We start from the raw sequence: 16786 nt of genomic DNA on the forward strand, positions 1-16786 counted from the left end.
CTCAGCACCAGCTGGGCCTCAGCAGGGAGACAGCCGGTGCTCTCCACCACCAGCCATCAACTCGCCTCTGCTTCTGCTCCCTTCCTGAGGCTCTGGAAGGCTCCTGGCCACCAGATGAAGGGATGGGCAAAGTGGGGGCTGCACAACAGAGCCAACACGGTGAAACCCCGTCTCTACTAAAAATACAAAAGTCAGCTGGATGTGGTAGCGGGCACCTGTAATCCCAGCTACTCAGGAAGCTGAGGCAGGAGAATCGCTTGAACCCAGGAGGTAGAAGTTGCAGTGAGCAGAGATCGCGCCACTGCACTCCAGCCTGAGTGCCATCCCGGGGAGTAAGCCTGTCCCCGCTCCGGTTCGTTGGGAAAGATGCATGTCACCAAGGGGAGGCCCTGGCCTCACCGGGTAGGAAGGGCCTGCCTGATCCAGCCCCAGGGAGGGAGGCTCTGTGCTGTGTCCCCTGCCTCTGTCCCTGCGTGGTCCCAGTGCCGCTGTCCCCCTGGAGCAGGGCTGTCCATCATCCTGAGGTGCCACAAGTCCCTGCTGTGAGGCAGTGGCACCACACGAAGTCACACTGTCCCCGCCAGGGCTCCTGGCCCTGCGTCTCCGTGGCCTGATCTGGGAAAGGTGCACGTGAAATCCCTCCTCACAGACCCACCACGAGGTTCAACAGCAAAGTGGATGTGGGGGCCGTGGCATTGGGTTTTGATCTTTTGGTGTTTGATGAATTCTCACTGTTTAATTAGTGTCCACTTTGAAGCTCACAAGCCCGCCATCTTGGCAGAGCTCTGTGCGGTTAACCCGTTTCACAGATGAGCAAGCTCCTGCCGGAGGTGCAGAGGGACTGGTCACCAGGTGAGCGCGGGGTGCTCCTGAGAACCCACGGCTCAGGCGGCCCAGCACCGGCAGACGGGACACCTGGCCGCAGTGGCAGGGACCCCCGGAGTCGCTCTCAGGCTGGGCTCCTGGGAGGGCTGGAGCAGACTTAGGAGCAGCCAGTGGCCCTGGGAGACAGGGAGCGGGAGGGTGGGAGCAGCAGCTTTGTGCCTGCCAGGGCCTGAGGGAACAACTGCACCGACTTTGCCTCTCTTTGCTTTCCTGATGATGGGGGCAGCCTGGCAGCTGCTGTGTGTCTTCTGCTCTTTGTCACCTCCCCGTCGCCGGCGGGGTGTGGAAAGTAATGCAGTCACCTGGGTTTGATTCTTTGCTTCCACTTGCCCCTTCCCCAGGCAGGAGGTCAGCACCTGTGGCTCCTGTCTGGGTGGTGGATGCAGGTTCTGCTAGCTTCATAAAAGATGACAGGGACTGTCCCTTTCTACTCTCTGGGAAGAGTTTGTTCCTTAAAAATTCTGGACGGTCCCAGCCTGATGCCATTCTAGGGTTAGATTTTTGACTTCCAGGTTCCATTTCTGTAACAGGTCTAGTTCTAGCCAGGTGTTCTATTTTTTCCTGAGTCGATATCGGTAATTTATCCTCTTCTAGTCTACTGATTATTCCATCTAAAATGGCATAAAGACATTGTCAAACGCATTGGCATAAAGACATCCACGGAGTAAACTGGAACTGTGCGAGCTGCTTCATCTGCAGCGACGCCCTCTCGCCTTGCTTTCTCATCTGCATCATGAACACACCCCACTCACTGGGGGTGTGTGGAGGGTTGGAGAATGCCCCAAAGGGGCCCAGCTTAGCTCAGGGCCCCCACCTGATGGCACCGCCAGCCTTGGCCAGTCCCAGCAACCAGGGAGAGACTTAGACATTTTTGAATATGGAGGAAGGCATTCCAAGGTTCTGGGGCGTGAGGGTGCGAGTGCTGGTCCCTGAGGCGCAGGCTTCTTTCCTGGCCTTAAGGCAGGACTGACTCCAAGAACAGGGACTGCGCACAGCCAGGCCTTAGGGTACTGACCAAGTAGGGAGCTCCAGGGGCTGCAGCTGCTGGGGTCCACGGTGCCCCCCTCAGTGCCCCACTGCAGACGCTACAGTCCCCTCAGCTGTGGTCCCAGGCTGCAGCAGCGTGTGTCCTCACGCTCAGTCTTCCAACCTCAGGACTCTGGTGCACACAGCCTCGCTTGCTTCTCACGTTACAGCCCTCCAGGCCAGAGCCTCATTCCTTCAGGATCTCTGAGTCCGTGGCTCTGAGCAAGGGAGCCCCGGACAGTTCACGTGGGGCCAAGTGGGGTCCCAGCCCAGCTCACTCCTGGTCTGATTGCCTGCAGCGGGGGGGCAGGCCACACGGCACGTGGTCCCACACCAGCCAGGGGCGGGGGGACAAAGCACAACATGGAAGCCTGCCTCCTGACCTAGGCCACTGCACCTTTGCGTCACCATTTGGTCCTGGTGGAGGCCGAGTGGCTCAGGACGAGGCTGAACACTGGGCCAGTGGAGGAGCAAAGGCAGGAGGAGGAGAGAGGAGAGGAGCTACTATCAGCAAGGATGTGGCTTTCACCGCAGCACCACATGCAGGATGAGATGAAACATTTGTGGGGCTCACATCAAGAGCGGGTTTTAATTTTTTATTATTATAACTTTTTTTGAGACAGGGTCTCGCTTTGTCACCCAGGCTGGAGTGCAGTGGTGCGATCATAGCTCACTGCAGCCTCAAACTCCTGGGCTCAAGGGATCCTCCTGCCTCAGCCTCCCAAGTAACTAGGACCACAGGCACATGCTACCATTCCTGGCTAATTTTTACATGTTTTTGTAGAGCCTGAGTCTTGTTATGTTGTCCAGGTTGATCTCTAACTCTTGGCATCAAGCAGTCCTCTGCCTCGGCCTCTCAAAGTTTTTGTTTTTGTTTTTTTATTTATGTATTTTTTCAAGACTGAGTCTCACTCTATTGCCCAGGCTGGAGTGCAGTGGCTATCTTGGCTCACTGCAACCTCTGCCTCCCGGGTTCAAGCAATTCTCCTGCCTCAGCCTCCCGAGTAGCTGGGATTATAGACATGAGCCACCATGCCCAGCTAATTTTTTGTATTTTTAGTAGAGATGGGGTTTCACCATTTTGGCCAGGCTGGTCTCGAACTCCTGACCTCAAGTGATCCGCCCTCCTCAGGCTCCCACAGTGCTGGGATTACACGTGTGAGCCACTGTGCCCAGCCTTGTTTTTGTTTTTTAATTAAAACCGGCCTGCGGCGGGAGCTCCACGCATGGAATGTGGAAGACAGCGGCTTTCCCAGGCCTTCCTCCTCGTCTCGGTTCACTTGCACTGCTGTAACAAAATTCCTGAGACTGGGTAATTTAGAAAGAGAAGAAACTCGTGTTCTCACAGTTCTGGAGTCTGGGAAGTCCAGGTCATGGTGCTCGCAGGGGCAGGGGCTGGTGAGGGCCTGTTTCTCACCAATGGCACAGTTGGTCTTCATGCCGCGTAAGAGAGTGGACCCACTACCTCAAGCCCTTTGATAAAGGCCCAGAGCCCATCCGTGAGGCTTCACCCTCAGACTTCCTCCCCCTTGGAAAGGCCTCTCCTCTTCCTAGTATCACACGGATGATTAAGTTTCAATATCTAAATTTTGGAGGGTATGTTCAGACCACAGCACTCCTCAAATCCAGGCAGGATGTAGAAGACAGAGGAGGAAGACTGGGCAGTGCGTCTGTGTCCTGAGCCCGCAGGGGAGCTGCTGGCACCCTCAGGAAGTCCCACAAGGAGCTGTGGGCCAGCCACCATCAGGTGACAGGTGGCAGGAAAGGGGGCTCTAGCCCTGGAGCCCAAGAGCCTGCATGTGAGGAAGACGCTGTCCAACTGCCCCTCAAAACCAGGAACTGCAGAAACAGAAAAAAACATGGCAGCAAGACCTCAGATCCCACAAGGACTCTTAATTCCAGGGGTTATGGAGCCTGCATGCCCGGCTTGGGGTTCCAAGGACCTGGCTGTCATTGCGCTGCTGGGTGATGTCAGACATGTGCTCTGCGCTGTCTCTTGCCACCTTCCCTGCAAAGCCATGAAGAAGCAGCAGGCACAGCGGGCACCCTGCAGTGCCAGGCCCCTCCCCTTTCCTGGGAGCCTGCGCTTTCAGGTCTCCCTTCACCCTGAACTGCGAGGACCCTGGGAGGGCTAAGTGTTTCTGAAAGCAGGTGCTGCATCTTCATGAGAGGCTCATGTGTGGCCCCCAGTCTAGCAGCACCAGGGTCACCCTGAACTCATCAGAAGCGCAAAGTCTAGGGCTCTACCCCAGAACTGCTGAATCTCAATCGACACTAAGCAGGTGGCCATCTCAGGGCTGCTGACATGTGCATACATGCACATATACACGGACCCATGCATGTGTGTGCGAATCAACTGGGACCATGGCCAGCTGTTAGAAAACGTGGGTTCCTGTCTTGGTTATAACATGGATTTTCTGGCTGCATTTGTCCGTTGGCAGTGCAGGAATACCCGAGACCGGGTCATTTATAAAGAAAAGAGCTTTATTTGGTTCATGGTTTATTTGGTTGAGTCTGTACAAGAAGCATAGCATTGGCATCTGCCTCTGGTGAGGGCCTCAGGAAGCTTCCAATCATGGTGGAAGATGAAGGGGAGCCAGTGTACCCCACAGCAAGTGGGAGCAAGAGAGACGGGGAGGTCCCTGACTCATTTTAACAACCGGATCACATGTGAACTCAGAATGAGAACTCACTCATTACTGTGAGGAAGGCACCAAACCACTCATGAGGGATCCACCCCCATGACCAAAACACCGTCCACCAGGCCCTACCTCCCACACTGGGGATCACATTTCAGCATGAGATTTGGAGAGGACACACATTCAAACCATATCATTCCACCCCGACCCCCAAAATCTCATGTTTTTCGTGCATTGCAAAATACAATCATCCCTTCTCCATGGTCCCCTGAAGTCTTGACTCTTTCTAGCATTAACTTAAAAGTCCCAAGTCCAAAGTCGCATCAGAGAGTCAAGGCAAATTCCTTCCACCTATAAGCCTGTAAAATAAAAAACCATTTACTTCCAAGATAAACGGTGGTACAGGCATTGAGTAATGATTCCCATTCCAAAAGGGAGAAACTGGCCAAAAGAAATGGGGAACAGGCCCTACGCAGTCCGAAACCCAGCAGGATAGACGTGAAACCTCAACGCTCCGACATATCCCTGACTGCATGTCCTGCATCCTGGGCACACTGGTGTGAGGGGTGGGCTCCCACGGCCCTGAGCAGCTCTGCCCCTGAGACTTTGCAGGTTGCATCCCCCATGGCTGCTCTCCAGGTTGGACCTGAGTGCCTGTAACTTCTCTAGGCAAGCTGCTGGTGGCTCTACCATCCTAGGGTCTGGAGGGTGGTGGCCTCATTTCCACAGGTCCACTAGGCAGCACCCCAGTGGGGACTCTATGTGGAGGGTCCGTCTTCCATTTCTGCTCAGCATTGTCCTAGCAATCTCTCTGCAGGGACTCTGGGTGGAAATATAGGTGGAAGCTGCCAAGCCTCCTTCACTTTCGCACTCTGTGCACCTGCAGACTTAATACCACAAGGAAACCGCCAAGGCTTACAACTTGTGCCCTCCGAAGTGGTGGCCTGAGCTGTACCTGGGGCCCTTTGAGCCAAAGCTGGAGCTGGGGTGCCAGGGATGTGGGGAACACTGTTCTGAGGCTGAGCGGGGCAGCAGAGGCCCTGGGCCTGGCCCACAAAACCTTTCTTTCCTTCTAGGCCTCTGGGACTATGATGGGAGGGGCTATCCTGAAGACTTCTGAAATGGCTTTGAGGCTCTTTCCCATTGTCTTGGCCATTAGCACTTGGCTCCCCTTTAGTCATGCGAATCTCTCTAGCAAGTGGTTGCTTCAGCTCCCTTCAATTCCTCTCCTGAAAATGCTTTTCCTTCCCTACCACAAGGCTAGGCTGCAAATTTTCCAAATTTTTACACTCTGCTTCCCTTTTGAATATGTTTTAATTTTAAGTCATTTCCTTTTTCCTGTATCTGAACGTAGGCTGGTAGATGCAACCACACCACATCTTGAATGCTTTGCTGCTTAGAAATTTCTTCCACCAGATACCCTAGGTCATCACTCTTAAGTTCAAACTTCCACAGATTCCCAGGACTTGGACACAATGCAGCCCAGCTCTTTGCTGAGGTGTGAAGGGTGATCTTGGCTCCTGTTCCCAAAAAGTTCCTCATTTCCACCTGAGACCTCATCATCCTGGCCTTCACTGTCTAAATTTCTATCAGCATTTTGGTCACAACCAGTTAACAAGTTTCTAAGAAGTTCCAAACTTTCCCCTTGTCTTCCTGTCTTCTTCTGAGCATCTTCAAACTCTTCTACCTCTTCCCATTACTTAGCTCCAAAGCCACTTCCACACCTTCAGGTATCTTTATAGCAACACCCTACTCCTCAGTACCAATTTTGTGTATTAGTCAATTTGCATTGCTATAAAGGAATACCTGAGCCTGGGTAATTTACAAAGAAAAGAGGTTTATTTGGCTCACAGTTCTGCAGGCTGTACACGAAGCATAGCGTTGGCATCTACTTCTGGTGAGGGCTTCAGGAAGCTTCCAATCATGGCAGAAGGTGAAGGGGAGGCAGCATATGTGGTGAGAGGGAGCAAGAGAGATGGAATTGGGAGGCAAGCCCCGACTCTTTTTAATAACCAGGTCTTGCGTGAACTCAGAGCGAGAACTCACTCATTAACATGAGAACAGCATCAAACCATTCACAAGAATCTGCCTCCATGACCCAAACACCTCCTACCAGGCCCCACCTCTAACCGTGGGGATCACATTTCAGCATGAGATTCAGAGGGAACACACATCCAAACTATATCACTGGCGACTCTTGGCAGATCACAACTTTGAGCATCACTCTCCTCCTTTGGAAACATGAAAGTTCTGGCTAGCTGTCATTTGGGCTCCTTACCCTTTCTTGCCCCGGTTTGCCAGGGGCTCTCTTGGTCTTAAAACTGCAAGCCACAGCTGGGTGCGGTGGCTCACGCCTGTAATCCCAGCACCTTGGGAAGCCAAAGTGGGGGGATCACCTGAGGTCAGGAGTTCAAGACCAGCCTGGCCAACATGGTGAAACCCCATCTCTACTAAAAATATAAAAAAATTAGCTGGGTGTGGTGGTGGGCGCCTGTAATCCCAGCTACTCAGGAGGCTGAGGCAGGAGAATCACTTGAACCCAGGAGGCAGAGGTTGCAGTGAGCCAAGATTATGCCATTGCACTCCAGCCCGGGTGACAAGAGCGAAACTCTGTCTCTCTCACACACAAAAAAACAAGAAACAACTGCAAGCCACACATTGAAGGAACCCTCTGTTTTTGTTTGCCTCCTGGGGCTGCCGTAACAAAGTAACCCAGACTGGGTGGCTTACAATAGAGACGTACTCTCTTGTTCTGGGAGCCGGAAGTCTGAAATCAAGGTGTTGGGGGGTTGGTTTCTTCTCGGAGGCTCAGAGGGGAATCTGCTCCAGGCCTCTCCTGGCTCCTGGAAGTGCTGGCAGTCCTTGGTGTTCCAGTCTCTGCCTCTCTGTGTCCAAATTTCTTTTCCTTTTTTTTTTTTTTTGAGATGGAGTCTCACTCTGCCCCCCAGGCTGGAGTGCAGTGGCGCGATCTCGGCTCACTATAAGCTCCACCCCCGGGTTCACACCATTCTCCTGCCTCAGCCTCCCGAGTAGCTGGGACTACAGGCGCCCGCCATCATGCCCGGCTAATTTTTTGTATTTTTAGTAGAGACGGGGTTTCACCGTGTTAGCCAGGATGGTCTCCATCTCCTGACCTCATGATCCGCCCGCCTCGGCCTCCTAAAGTGCTGGGATTACAGGCATGAGCCACCATGTGCGGCCCCAAATTTATTCTACTTATAAGGCAGGGATCCCAACACCCAGGCCATGGACTGGCCCGGTCTGTGGCCTGTTAGGAACTGGGCCATACAGCAGGAGGTGAGCAGGGGGCGAGCAAGCATTACCAGCTGAGCTCTGCCTCCTATCAGATCAGCGGTGGCTTCAGACTCTCACGGGAGCACGAACCCTATTACGAACTGTGTGTGCGAGGGACCTAGGTTGCATGCTCCTGATGAGAATCTAACTAATGCCTCATGATCTAAAATGGAACAGTTTCATCCTGAAACCATCCCCTCAACTCCAGTCCGTGGAAAAATTGTCTTCCATGAAACCGGTCCCTGGTGCCAAAAAGATTGGGGACCACTGTTCTAAGGACACCAGCCATTGGTTTAGGGTGTGCTCTAATCCAGTATGTCCTCACTTTAACTTGGTTCATTGGTAATGACCCTATTTCCAAATAGAGTCACATTCACAGGTACTGGGAATGAAGACTTCAACATGCCTTTTGTGGGGAGACAATTCAACCCACAGCCCCTCAGCCCAAGTCCCCAGGGGGTGGTAAGTGGCCCGGCCACCTCTGCGGTCCCACAGTCCTGTCACTCCGGCCCGTGCTCCCTCCTAATCTGGACAATAAGAGCCCTGTGCCATTATTGTCCAAGCCAGTGCTTCTCCAAATGCAGCCCCTGAGCCCGCAGCAGCAGCAGCAGCGTCCCTGGAACTTGGGAGAAATGCAGACATCCTGCACCTGATTGGGCCTCTGCAATCAGGGACTGTGCGGGGGAGGCCAGCCTGTGTCAGCGAGCCATCCAGGTCACTCTGATACAAGCCAATGTGTGGTAACTGCCGAGCCGGGCGGCTGCGCTGGCTTAGAGCTGTTACTGTCATTCTACAACTTTACACAATGCCCCAGACACAGAAAAGGTTGTGCCTTGGAACGATTTCTGTTATGGGATAATAAAAATCCCAACGTCAGAGCTAAGGAATGTGACCTTCCGCTGCTCCAGTTGTAACTCCCTGCTGTCCTCCTGCTTGAGCCTTTTAGGGTAAAGTTCAGCACATATCACCCTCGTCAACCGCGCCCCGTAAGGCAGCCGCAGAGTCCTGTGCTGATGTACTTGAATTCCTTGCTGATCTGATGATGATGGGAGCAGGAGGGGAGTGGAGCGATGTACAGAACGCCAGGCGGCAGCCACGCAGTGCAGGCAGAGGCTCTCTCCCTGCGGGAGCCTGCCAGCTGGCTGTTGTGTTCTGGTAGGGAATAAATCAGGAGGCACAGCTCTGCCCGGGGCTTTCTTGGGCAGTGGGAGGAACTGGGTGAAAGGTCTTGGCTGCTGAGGCCACAATATTTCCCGAATCCTGTGCTATTTCTTGTGAAACTACGAATCCAAGACTTTTTCCTAGATTGTGGCAGATGTGGGAGCTGGAGGGACCTTCGGAGTCGTCTCCCAGGTGACTCTCTCCTTTGCAGATGAGGAGCTGAGGTCCCACCACTCAGAAGCCAACTGGGCAGGTCAGCAGCCTCCCTGGCCAGGACACAATCTGCTGTGCTGCCACAGGGTCTGGCTGGGCAGGTGTGGGACTGAGCTCTGGGGACCAATAGTGACACCGCACAGACAACCTTCAGCATGCTGGACATGAGAATGAGGGTGGGCCTGCAATCCTCGGATCACTGTGTTGGCACTTCTTAGTGGATCATACCGTTCTTGATGCCTTGGGCCAGACTGGAATGAAATATTTTTTCTCGAATTTGGTAAACTCGTTTGCTGGGGTAAGTCGTGATGTTCCGTATTGCTGTGGATGTGTAGCCCAGGAATAAGACGGCAGCACTGCAGGATTCCGGAGCCACCCACAGCACCAGCTGCTGCTGGAGATACACAACCATGGGCGCTCATGAAGCTGTGGAAACTTGTGGGGACCCTGACACCAGGTGAGAGCTACAGCTGGCAGTCTGAGGTTAACACACCCATCCTCAGGACTGTGGCTTGGTGCTTCTGTAGCAGTTTGGAAACATCCAGGGTTTTCATACTTTTGGCTGTGACAACAATCCCTGGTGAAGGGAAGTTTTATAAATAAAAGAAGTAAGATCACAAAATATAAAGGAGTTGCCCAAAGGTTCATATTAGCTGCAGAGAGGGCCAGGACTGGAATGTTCCAAGTCTTTGTCCCTGACTGAGGACGAAGCTCTGGCTGGGGTTCCCTGTGGACATCTGGCTGTCAGGCTCATGGGCTATGTCCCAATGTGGCGTGGTGGAAACACGGACTAAGTGGGGGACCTGGAAACTAGCTGCCCCTTGACCTCTATGGACCTCGAGTTCCATGCTCTGAAAACAAGGATGTTAAATTAGATCTGATTCTTTCCAGTTCTAACCCCACAGCAGCTCTCACCTGGCCATTCTGTTGCCCTCTAGGAAGTCATTGATGTAGGGAGGAAGGGCAACACAAAAATTGTTTTTTTTCTTTATATAAAACGTTCCCTTCTTGGGGGAGGGTAAGGAGGTGGAATGGTTCTGCAATCTCCCAAGGAATGCTTTGAAGGCATCCTGGTTCAAGGATTGCTAGGCAGCATGGGCAACTGTAGTAACCACAGCATCCAGAGGCTTCTGTGAGCACACACACCTCCTGGAACGTCAGGAGGCTCTGGCACAGGGGCAAGGCAGCAGTGTGCACACCTCTTAGACTGGGGCAGCAGCCCGCGGCCACTACAGGTATTTCCTTGAGAGCCCAGACCTCTACAAGCATTGCTATGAGGCAGCGGCACATTCTGGGGCATCTGAGTGACTTCCAGACCTCTGGGTACAGCTGCAATCTCAGTCTGTTTGTATTAACAATGGCAGAGGGCGCTGAGCAGGAGCAGCCCTTCCTTGTTAGGAGCTGGTGTGTCAGGTGGACTCAATAACGACAGGTCAAATGGCAGCACAATGCACCGTATACATGGTGGGGAATTTTAACCACACAGCAACAGGTGCAGGCTAAATTCAAAGGAACCTGTCCAGAAGGTGGTGCCCTACAAAGGCTCCTCTGCTCATTCATTCAGCAGCAACACCATCAGGAACTGTGCAGTAAGGACCCCAGGAACCCAATGAGAACACTGGCAAAAACTGCCCAAAAAAATAAACGTTTCCAGAGCTCCGGAAATTAACTAAAGGCTCATAACAATCCAGGGAGTGTTGAAGGAAATTGGCCGAATCTCAGAGCAGCAAGCACTGTGGCATTTTTACTGGCCCTATTCACAGCCCTCCAAATCTCTGCCCCCGAGCTCCCTGGTAGCCTTGAAAGCAACAGCAGCAATCCCCATAAAACCCAGCAGCTTAGCAGCCACAGGAAGGGTCAAGTTGGGGTTGGAGCTCAGTGACCTCATTTGCCTGGTCTGGTGGTCCCACCTGCAAGCTAGCCTGTGACCTGACTCTGAGCTCGGCTCACCCAGCACTTTCTCCCTGGGGATGTTTATCAAAACAATCAGCAGCGATTTAGTTGACACTGGGGCAAACAACGAGATAACAAAAACTGGAAAATGAGATGCCCACAGGGGGTCTGAGAAGCCATTATGTTTCTGGGGTTACACAAGAGCCTGCAGGCTCTGGGCTGAGTGCTGCTCATGAAATACCTGAATAAGTTGGGTGAGTAGAAGTGCTGACAGCAAAACTCTCCCCCATCTTTTATACCCAACAAGACTATCCTTCTTGAAAAATAAAGAAGACATTCCCAGATAAACAAAACCCGAGATAACCCATTGCTAGCAGACCTGCTCTATAAGATATACCAAAGGAGTCCTTCAGGCTGAAAGAAAAGGACACTAGACAGTAACTTGAATCCAAATGAGGAGTACTAATGGGCACTTGTAAAGGCAACCACATAAGCATGTAGAAAAGACATTAATGTATTTTTTAATTGTAACTTCTTTTCTCTATTTGATTTAAAAGGCAACTTTATAAGCCAATTGTAAGCCTATGCTGATGGGCATATGATATATGGAAATATCATTTGCATGACAATAGCAGCACAAATGAGAGAGGAACTGGAGCCAAGCTTTTGTATGCTATTGAAATGAAGTTGGTATGAATCTTAACTAGAGTGTTATAATAAATTAAGATGTTAACTGTAATTCCCAGGGCAACTGCTAATAACACACACACACACACACACACACACACACTAAAAGAAACTACAAGCAAATTAAAATGGCACAGTAGAAACTATCTATTTTACAGGCTCTGTGCTAGGAGGAGCTTGGAATCAAAGATGTCTGAGACACTGTCTCCACTCCAGCCAAATCTAGTCGAGTAATACACAGCATACACAATACAAGGAACAAACGTGATGATCAGTTATGACACATGCTGTACCATATGATAAAACGTGAGTGCTTGGATAGATTCACAGAGGGGTGCTTCAGGCCATCCTAGAAGCCCCTGGGAAGAGACAATGTTGAGATGTGAAGGCTTAGAAGTCTCGGGAAGGGGTGTCCCAGGCAAAGGAAAGAGCCCCAGAAGCCCCCATGGCTAAGAGAGCTTTCTGGCTCTGGAAACTGATCAAGGCCACTAACTAGACAGGGTTGAGCTAAGCAGCAGCAAGGTCACTCTGAGCCTTGAGGCTGGGACACACAGATTTGACACAATCATCACGGAAGGATTTTAAGCAAAGGAGCAACATGATACTGTTTTTACAAGCTGGCTTTGGCTGAGGTGTAGGGGCTTAGAGGGTGTCCCATTGTAGACCAGGACGCAGTGGAGACAAAAATGGACAAAACACAAGGTAGATTTTTGAAGGCAAGGCCCTTAGGATTTGTTGATGGATCAGATGGGGAGTATGAGGGTAGGGATAAAGAACAGCTCCCAGATTGCTAATTTTCATACGGACCCAGTGAATAATGGTGTCATTTCCTGAAACAAGAAGTCCAAGAGAGGACCAGGTTTCCAAGGAAAATCAAGAATTCAGTTTTGGACATAGTAAACTTGAGATGCCTATAAAACACCCAAGTAGAGTCTGTCAAGATCAGCCTGGAGCCCAAAGAGGTCAAGGTGGGAGATAAGACATTTTGGACTCTTCTGGCTACACAGGTATAGCTATGCTTGAAGAATATCAAGGCAGAGGGTGTAGGCAGCAAAAAAGGCCTGCTGAGAGGTTTATACAGAACGGCCAAGGAGACTGATGCACCAGCAGAGCTGGCAGGCTGACCAGGAGACGGTGGGGTAATGACGACACAGGGGAGATGGTGGTGAACTGTGTGGAATGCTACCGAGAGGTCAAGAAAGCAACCAGAAACTATTAGATTTGGTGACAAGCAGGTGAGAAGCCATTCAGGCAAGAGCATGGCTGGTGAACCAGCGGGGAGAGATGTCCAGAGTGGATGGGCAATTTAGTTTTAACAAAATTCTATCACATTAATTTTAATTTGTAATGTGATTTTATGATTTGTATTTTAAAATTTAATTTTGAACTGCAAAATATTTTGGATATAGTTTTATAGTTGCACTTCCTGTATTTCAATAAATCTAAGACTATACTTATGTACCACAAAGTAAAGCATTACCTTTTCAACACAATTTTTTTTTTTTTTTTTTTTTTTAAGAGACAGGTCTGGCTATGTTGCTAGCTGGAGGGCAGTGGATACTTACAGGCACGCTCCCACTGCTAATCAGCTCAGGAGTTCTGACCGCTGTTTCCAGGTTGGACGGGTTCACACTTCCGTAGGCAACCTGGTGGTCCTTAGCTCCCAGGTCACCGTATTGATGCCAAACTCAGTGTACACACAGGATTGGCACTGCACACTACAGCCCAGAATGCCTGGGCTCCAGCTATCTCCCACCTCAGCCTCCTGAGTAGCCAGGACTCCAGGCACATGCATCATGCCCAGTGACAATGTTTTATCACTGTTTATAAGACTAATGCTCTGGCTGGGCACAGTGGCTCAGGCTTGTAATCCTAGCACTCTGGGAGGCCAAAGCGGGCAGATCACCTGAGGTCAGGAGTTCAAGACCAGCCTGACCAATATTATGAAACCCCGTCTCTACTAAAAATACAAAAATAAGCCGGGTGTGGTGGCATGCGCCTGTAATCCCAGCGACTTGGGAAGCTGAGACAGAACTGCTTGAACCCGGGAGGCAGAGGTTGTAGCGAGCTGAGATCACACCATTGGACTCCAGCCTGGGCAACAAGAGTGAAACTCTGTCTCAAAAAATCCAAATCAAAACAACAACAACAAAAACACTGATGCTCAAACTATCAAGTAAACGAGTCAACTGTCTTCTTGGGATTGCTGCCTTGGGCAGCTGGACTGGGGCCTACCCTGTGTGGCATCTCCAAGGTTCAGCGCAGGATTTACGCTACACAGGGGTGCAGGTTTCTCTGCTGTGTTCATGGCACTCAGAACAGTGTCTGGCGCATGGCAGGTACTCAGGGCATATCTGAAGGAATGTGTGCACTACATCACATAAAGAAATGATACTATGCTCCCTCCAATCAGGAGGTCCAGTCCTTAAAGGACCACCTCAGAAGAGTTGAGTTGAACTTCAGTTTCTAGTACAATATGCTGTTCTAAGTTCCATTTACATAGACATAACTGGATGGACTAGGTCCCCATTTTCTGTTCAGTGTTCATACATTTTTAGTCCTAAGAATAACCCTGGTAATAAGTAACAATACTGTGTTGTCAAAATTTATTTTTATTTAAAAGGTGATTATTTGGCCAGGCATAGTGGCTCAGGCCCGTAATCCTAGCTACTCAGGAAGATCACTTGAGCTTGAGCCCAAGAGTTTGAGGCTGCAGTGAGCTATGATCTGCACTCTAGTCTGGGTGACACAGCGAGACCCTGTCTTTAAAAATGTATTTGGTGGAGGTCTTCTAAGGCAGAAATTTCATCCTGGAATGACAAATGAGGCAAAAATATTTAAAAGATCCAAATTAATGGCATGTGTTTTAAGAACGTAAGTTTTCATAACAATCAACTGCAAAGCAAAACTATATTTTATTAATAAAGTCAATGGTAACATTTGCTTACGTATTAGAAATAGCCCTGTGAAATTTTAGCTGCAAAAGGGAATCATTTAAAAAGCACTGCTCTACTCCAAGTTTGACTTACAGACAAGGTAACAGCCACCAAGCAAATGAAATCCCTCTTCTCCTTTACAGCTGCTCCTTGGACAGAGGGAGGCCCGTTGTCTGGGTCTGAAGGAGGCTCCCGAGACCCTGACACAGAACACTAAACTCCAGGGTGTTCTAGGACAGCAAGGCTGTTTTCTCAGTCATCTCCTGTCTGACACGGACATCAAGCTAAGCTGTGAGCAAGGGCGAACAATGCCTCTCAGCAGCTCTTCCTCCTTGACCAGGCTCCCGACCACGGAGCATTTCAGTCAAGGTTTAGGGATGTGAGGGTGGAAGGAGGGAATCTCATCACTGGGGGGGAACTCCCCTCACAGACCCCCCAGGGCCACTCAGCATCAATCAGCTGTAACCCAGCCCCAACATCTGCCGGCCCCTGCGCAGGGAGTCCACGGTCAGCAGCCACCTCAGCACACCTCCTCCTGTGGCCACATCTTCACTGGTTTCTGGAATCCAACCTGGGGCCTTCCTGAAGCCAAGTGAGAAACTCAGGACAAGGCTTCTCTTCTTTGAAAGCCACATCAAGTAGCACAAAGGACTGAGGTTTGCAGCTATTTTATTTACAAGTATACATTTAACACAATGAAATAAACACTGATATATTGAAGCCTAGTTAATAGTAGTGTAACAATATGCATCATTTTGATGATTACATTATTTTAAACAACAAACTACACTGAAAAATTAATGCCGATAAAATTCTTGGTCATAATATTAAGAAATACAATATATAAATTGAAAATATGATTGCTTAAAATTTGAAAATGGAAGTGAACTCATTTGGACAGACTCAGAGTTAACATAATCTGAAGGGAGGGGAGCTCTGACCCAAATGGTATCTTTCAGGTTAACAGAAGAAAAAAGAAGCAGAGTTTATCTTCCAGGAGAACGGGCAGTTTGCTTCTTCAGGTAGAACATATTCCCAGTGTCCTCGGGCTTTGCAGCAGAATCACATCACCGAGCATGAAGACTTGCCTTGTGAAGCTGCCCCGTCCATTTTTTCTGCCTCCAAAATTATCCTTCGAAAAACATCAACAGCAGTCTGAAAAGAGAAAGAAACCCAATCACAGTGTTAGCGTGAAGCCGAACTCCGAGTACTTCACGGACTGAGGAGGGCATGCCGCTTGCCCTGCCCTCCTACTGGTGGGGAGAAGGGGTTCTGGTGAGCCCCAGAACTTCAGGGACCCCGACACCCAGTAAGGCCACTGTCCATCCCTCCTGACCCAGACCATAACCAGCCTCCGATTGTGCTTTTGACCCTGTTTTCTTCAGGCACCAGGAGACGCCCGAAGAGTCCTCACTCCCAGACTCACCACCATCTCCTGTCCCACTCCACCCCATGACCCCCACACCCCAGTGTCCTCTAGACCTCAGAGTCCCTCTTCACTTCTGGCACTATCTTTCCTCCCTTCCCACGGGACATGCTCTCCCAGCAGCCCTTGCCTCTCACATCCTTGACACCAAGAGGCCTCAAGTAGGGGAGGCACCCTCCGTGCTCCTGAGATGCCACGATGCCAGCCTCCAACAACCTCTGCGGCGTAATTCTCGGTCATTTCAATCCACAAACTGCCCTCCCTATCTCCTGGCCTCTCTCCTGACTGTCTTCCTGCCCTCAGCCTCAGCCCAGGGTCAACCCCCCAGTCCTTCACCACAGACAGCAATCACGGCCACGTGGAGCAGGAACTCTTCCTACACTGCGTGGGGAGAACTGTCAGACCCTGTCCTTTATTTGTCTTTTGTTATACAGATTGGAGGTTTCTGTGTTGCCCAGGCTGGCCTCGAACGCCTAGCCTCGCCTCCTTTTGCACCAGGACAACAGGCCTGAGCCACCGTGACTCCCAGACCCTGTCCTTTAAATGCAGTCCTGTGGTCATGAAAAACTGCCCCTGTTCTCAGAAGCCCCACAGAAGTGCCCAGTTCTCCTAATCACCAAGAATCC

General features: G+C 50.8%; 1 protein-coding gene across 1 annotated transcript in view; it reads right to left on the reverse strand.

The window, feature by feature from the left end:
* Positions 1–15386: 15386 nt before the first annotated feature.
* RHEB (Ras homolog, mTORC1 binding) overlaps positions 15387–16786 on the reverse strand; it is a 53252-nt gene continuing 51852 nt past the window's right edge. The window contains exon 8 of the mRNA XM_032762254.2: positions 15387–15889. Within this exon, the coding sequence (XP_032618145.1) occupies positions 15797–15889 (93 nt within the window). The 3' untranslated portion in view covers positions 15387–15796. The remainder of the gene's footprint in view (positions 15890–16786) is intronic.

Source organism: Hylobates moloch, unplaced genomic scaffold (assembly GCF_009828535.3).
Source record: "Hylobates moloch isolate HMO894 unplaced genomic scaffold, HMol_V3 SCAFFOLD_1, whole genome shotgun sequence".
Lineage (NCBI taxonomy): Eukaryota > Metazoa > Chordata > Mammalia > Primates > Hylobatidae > Hylobates > Hylobates moloch.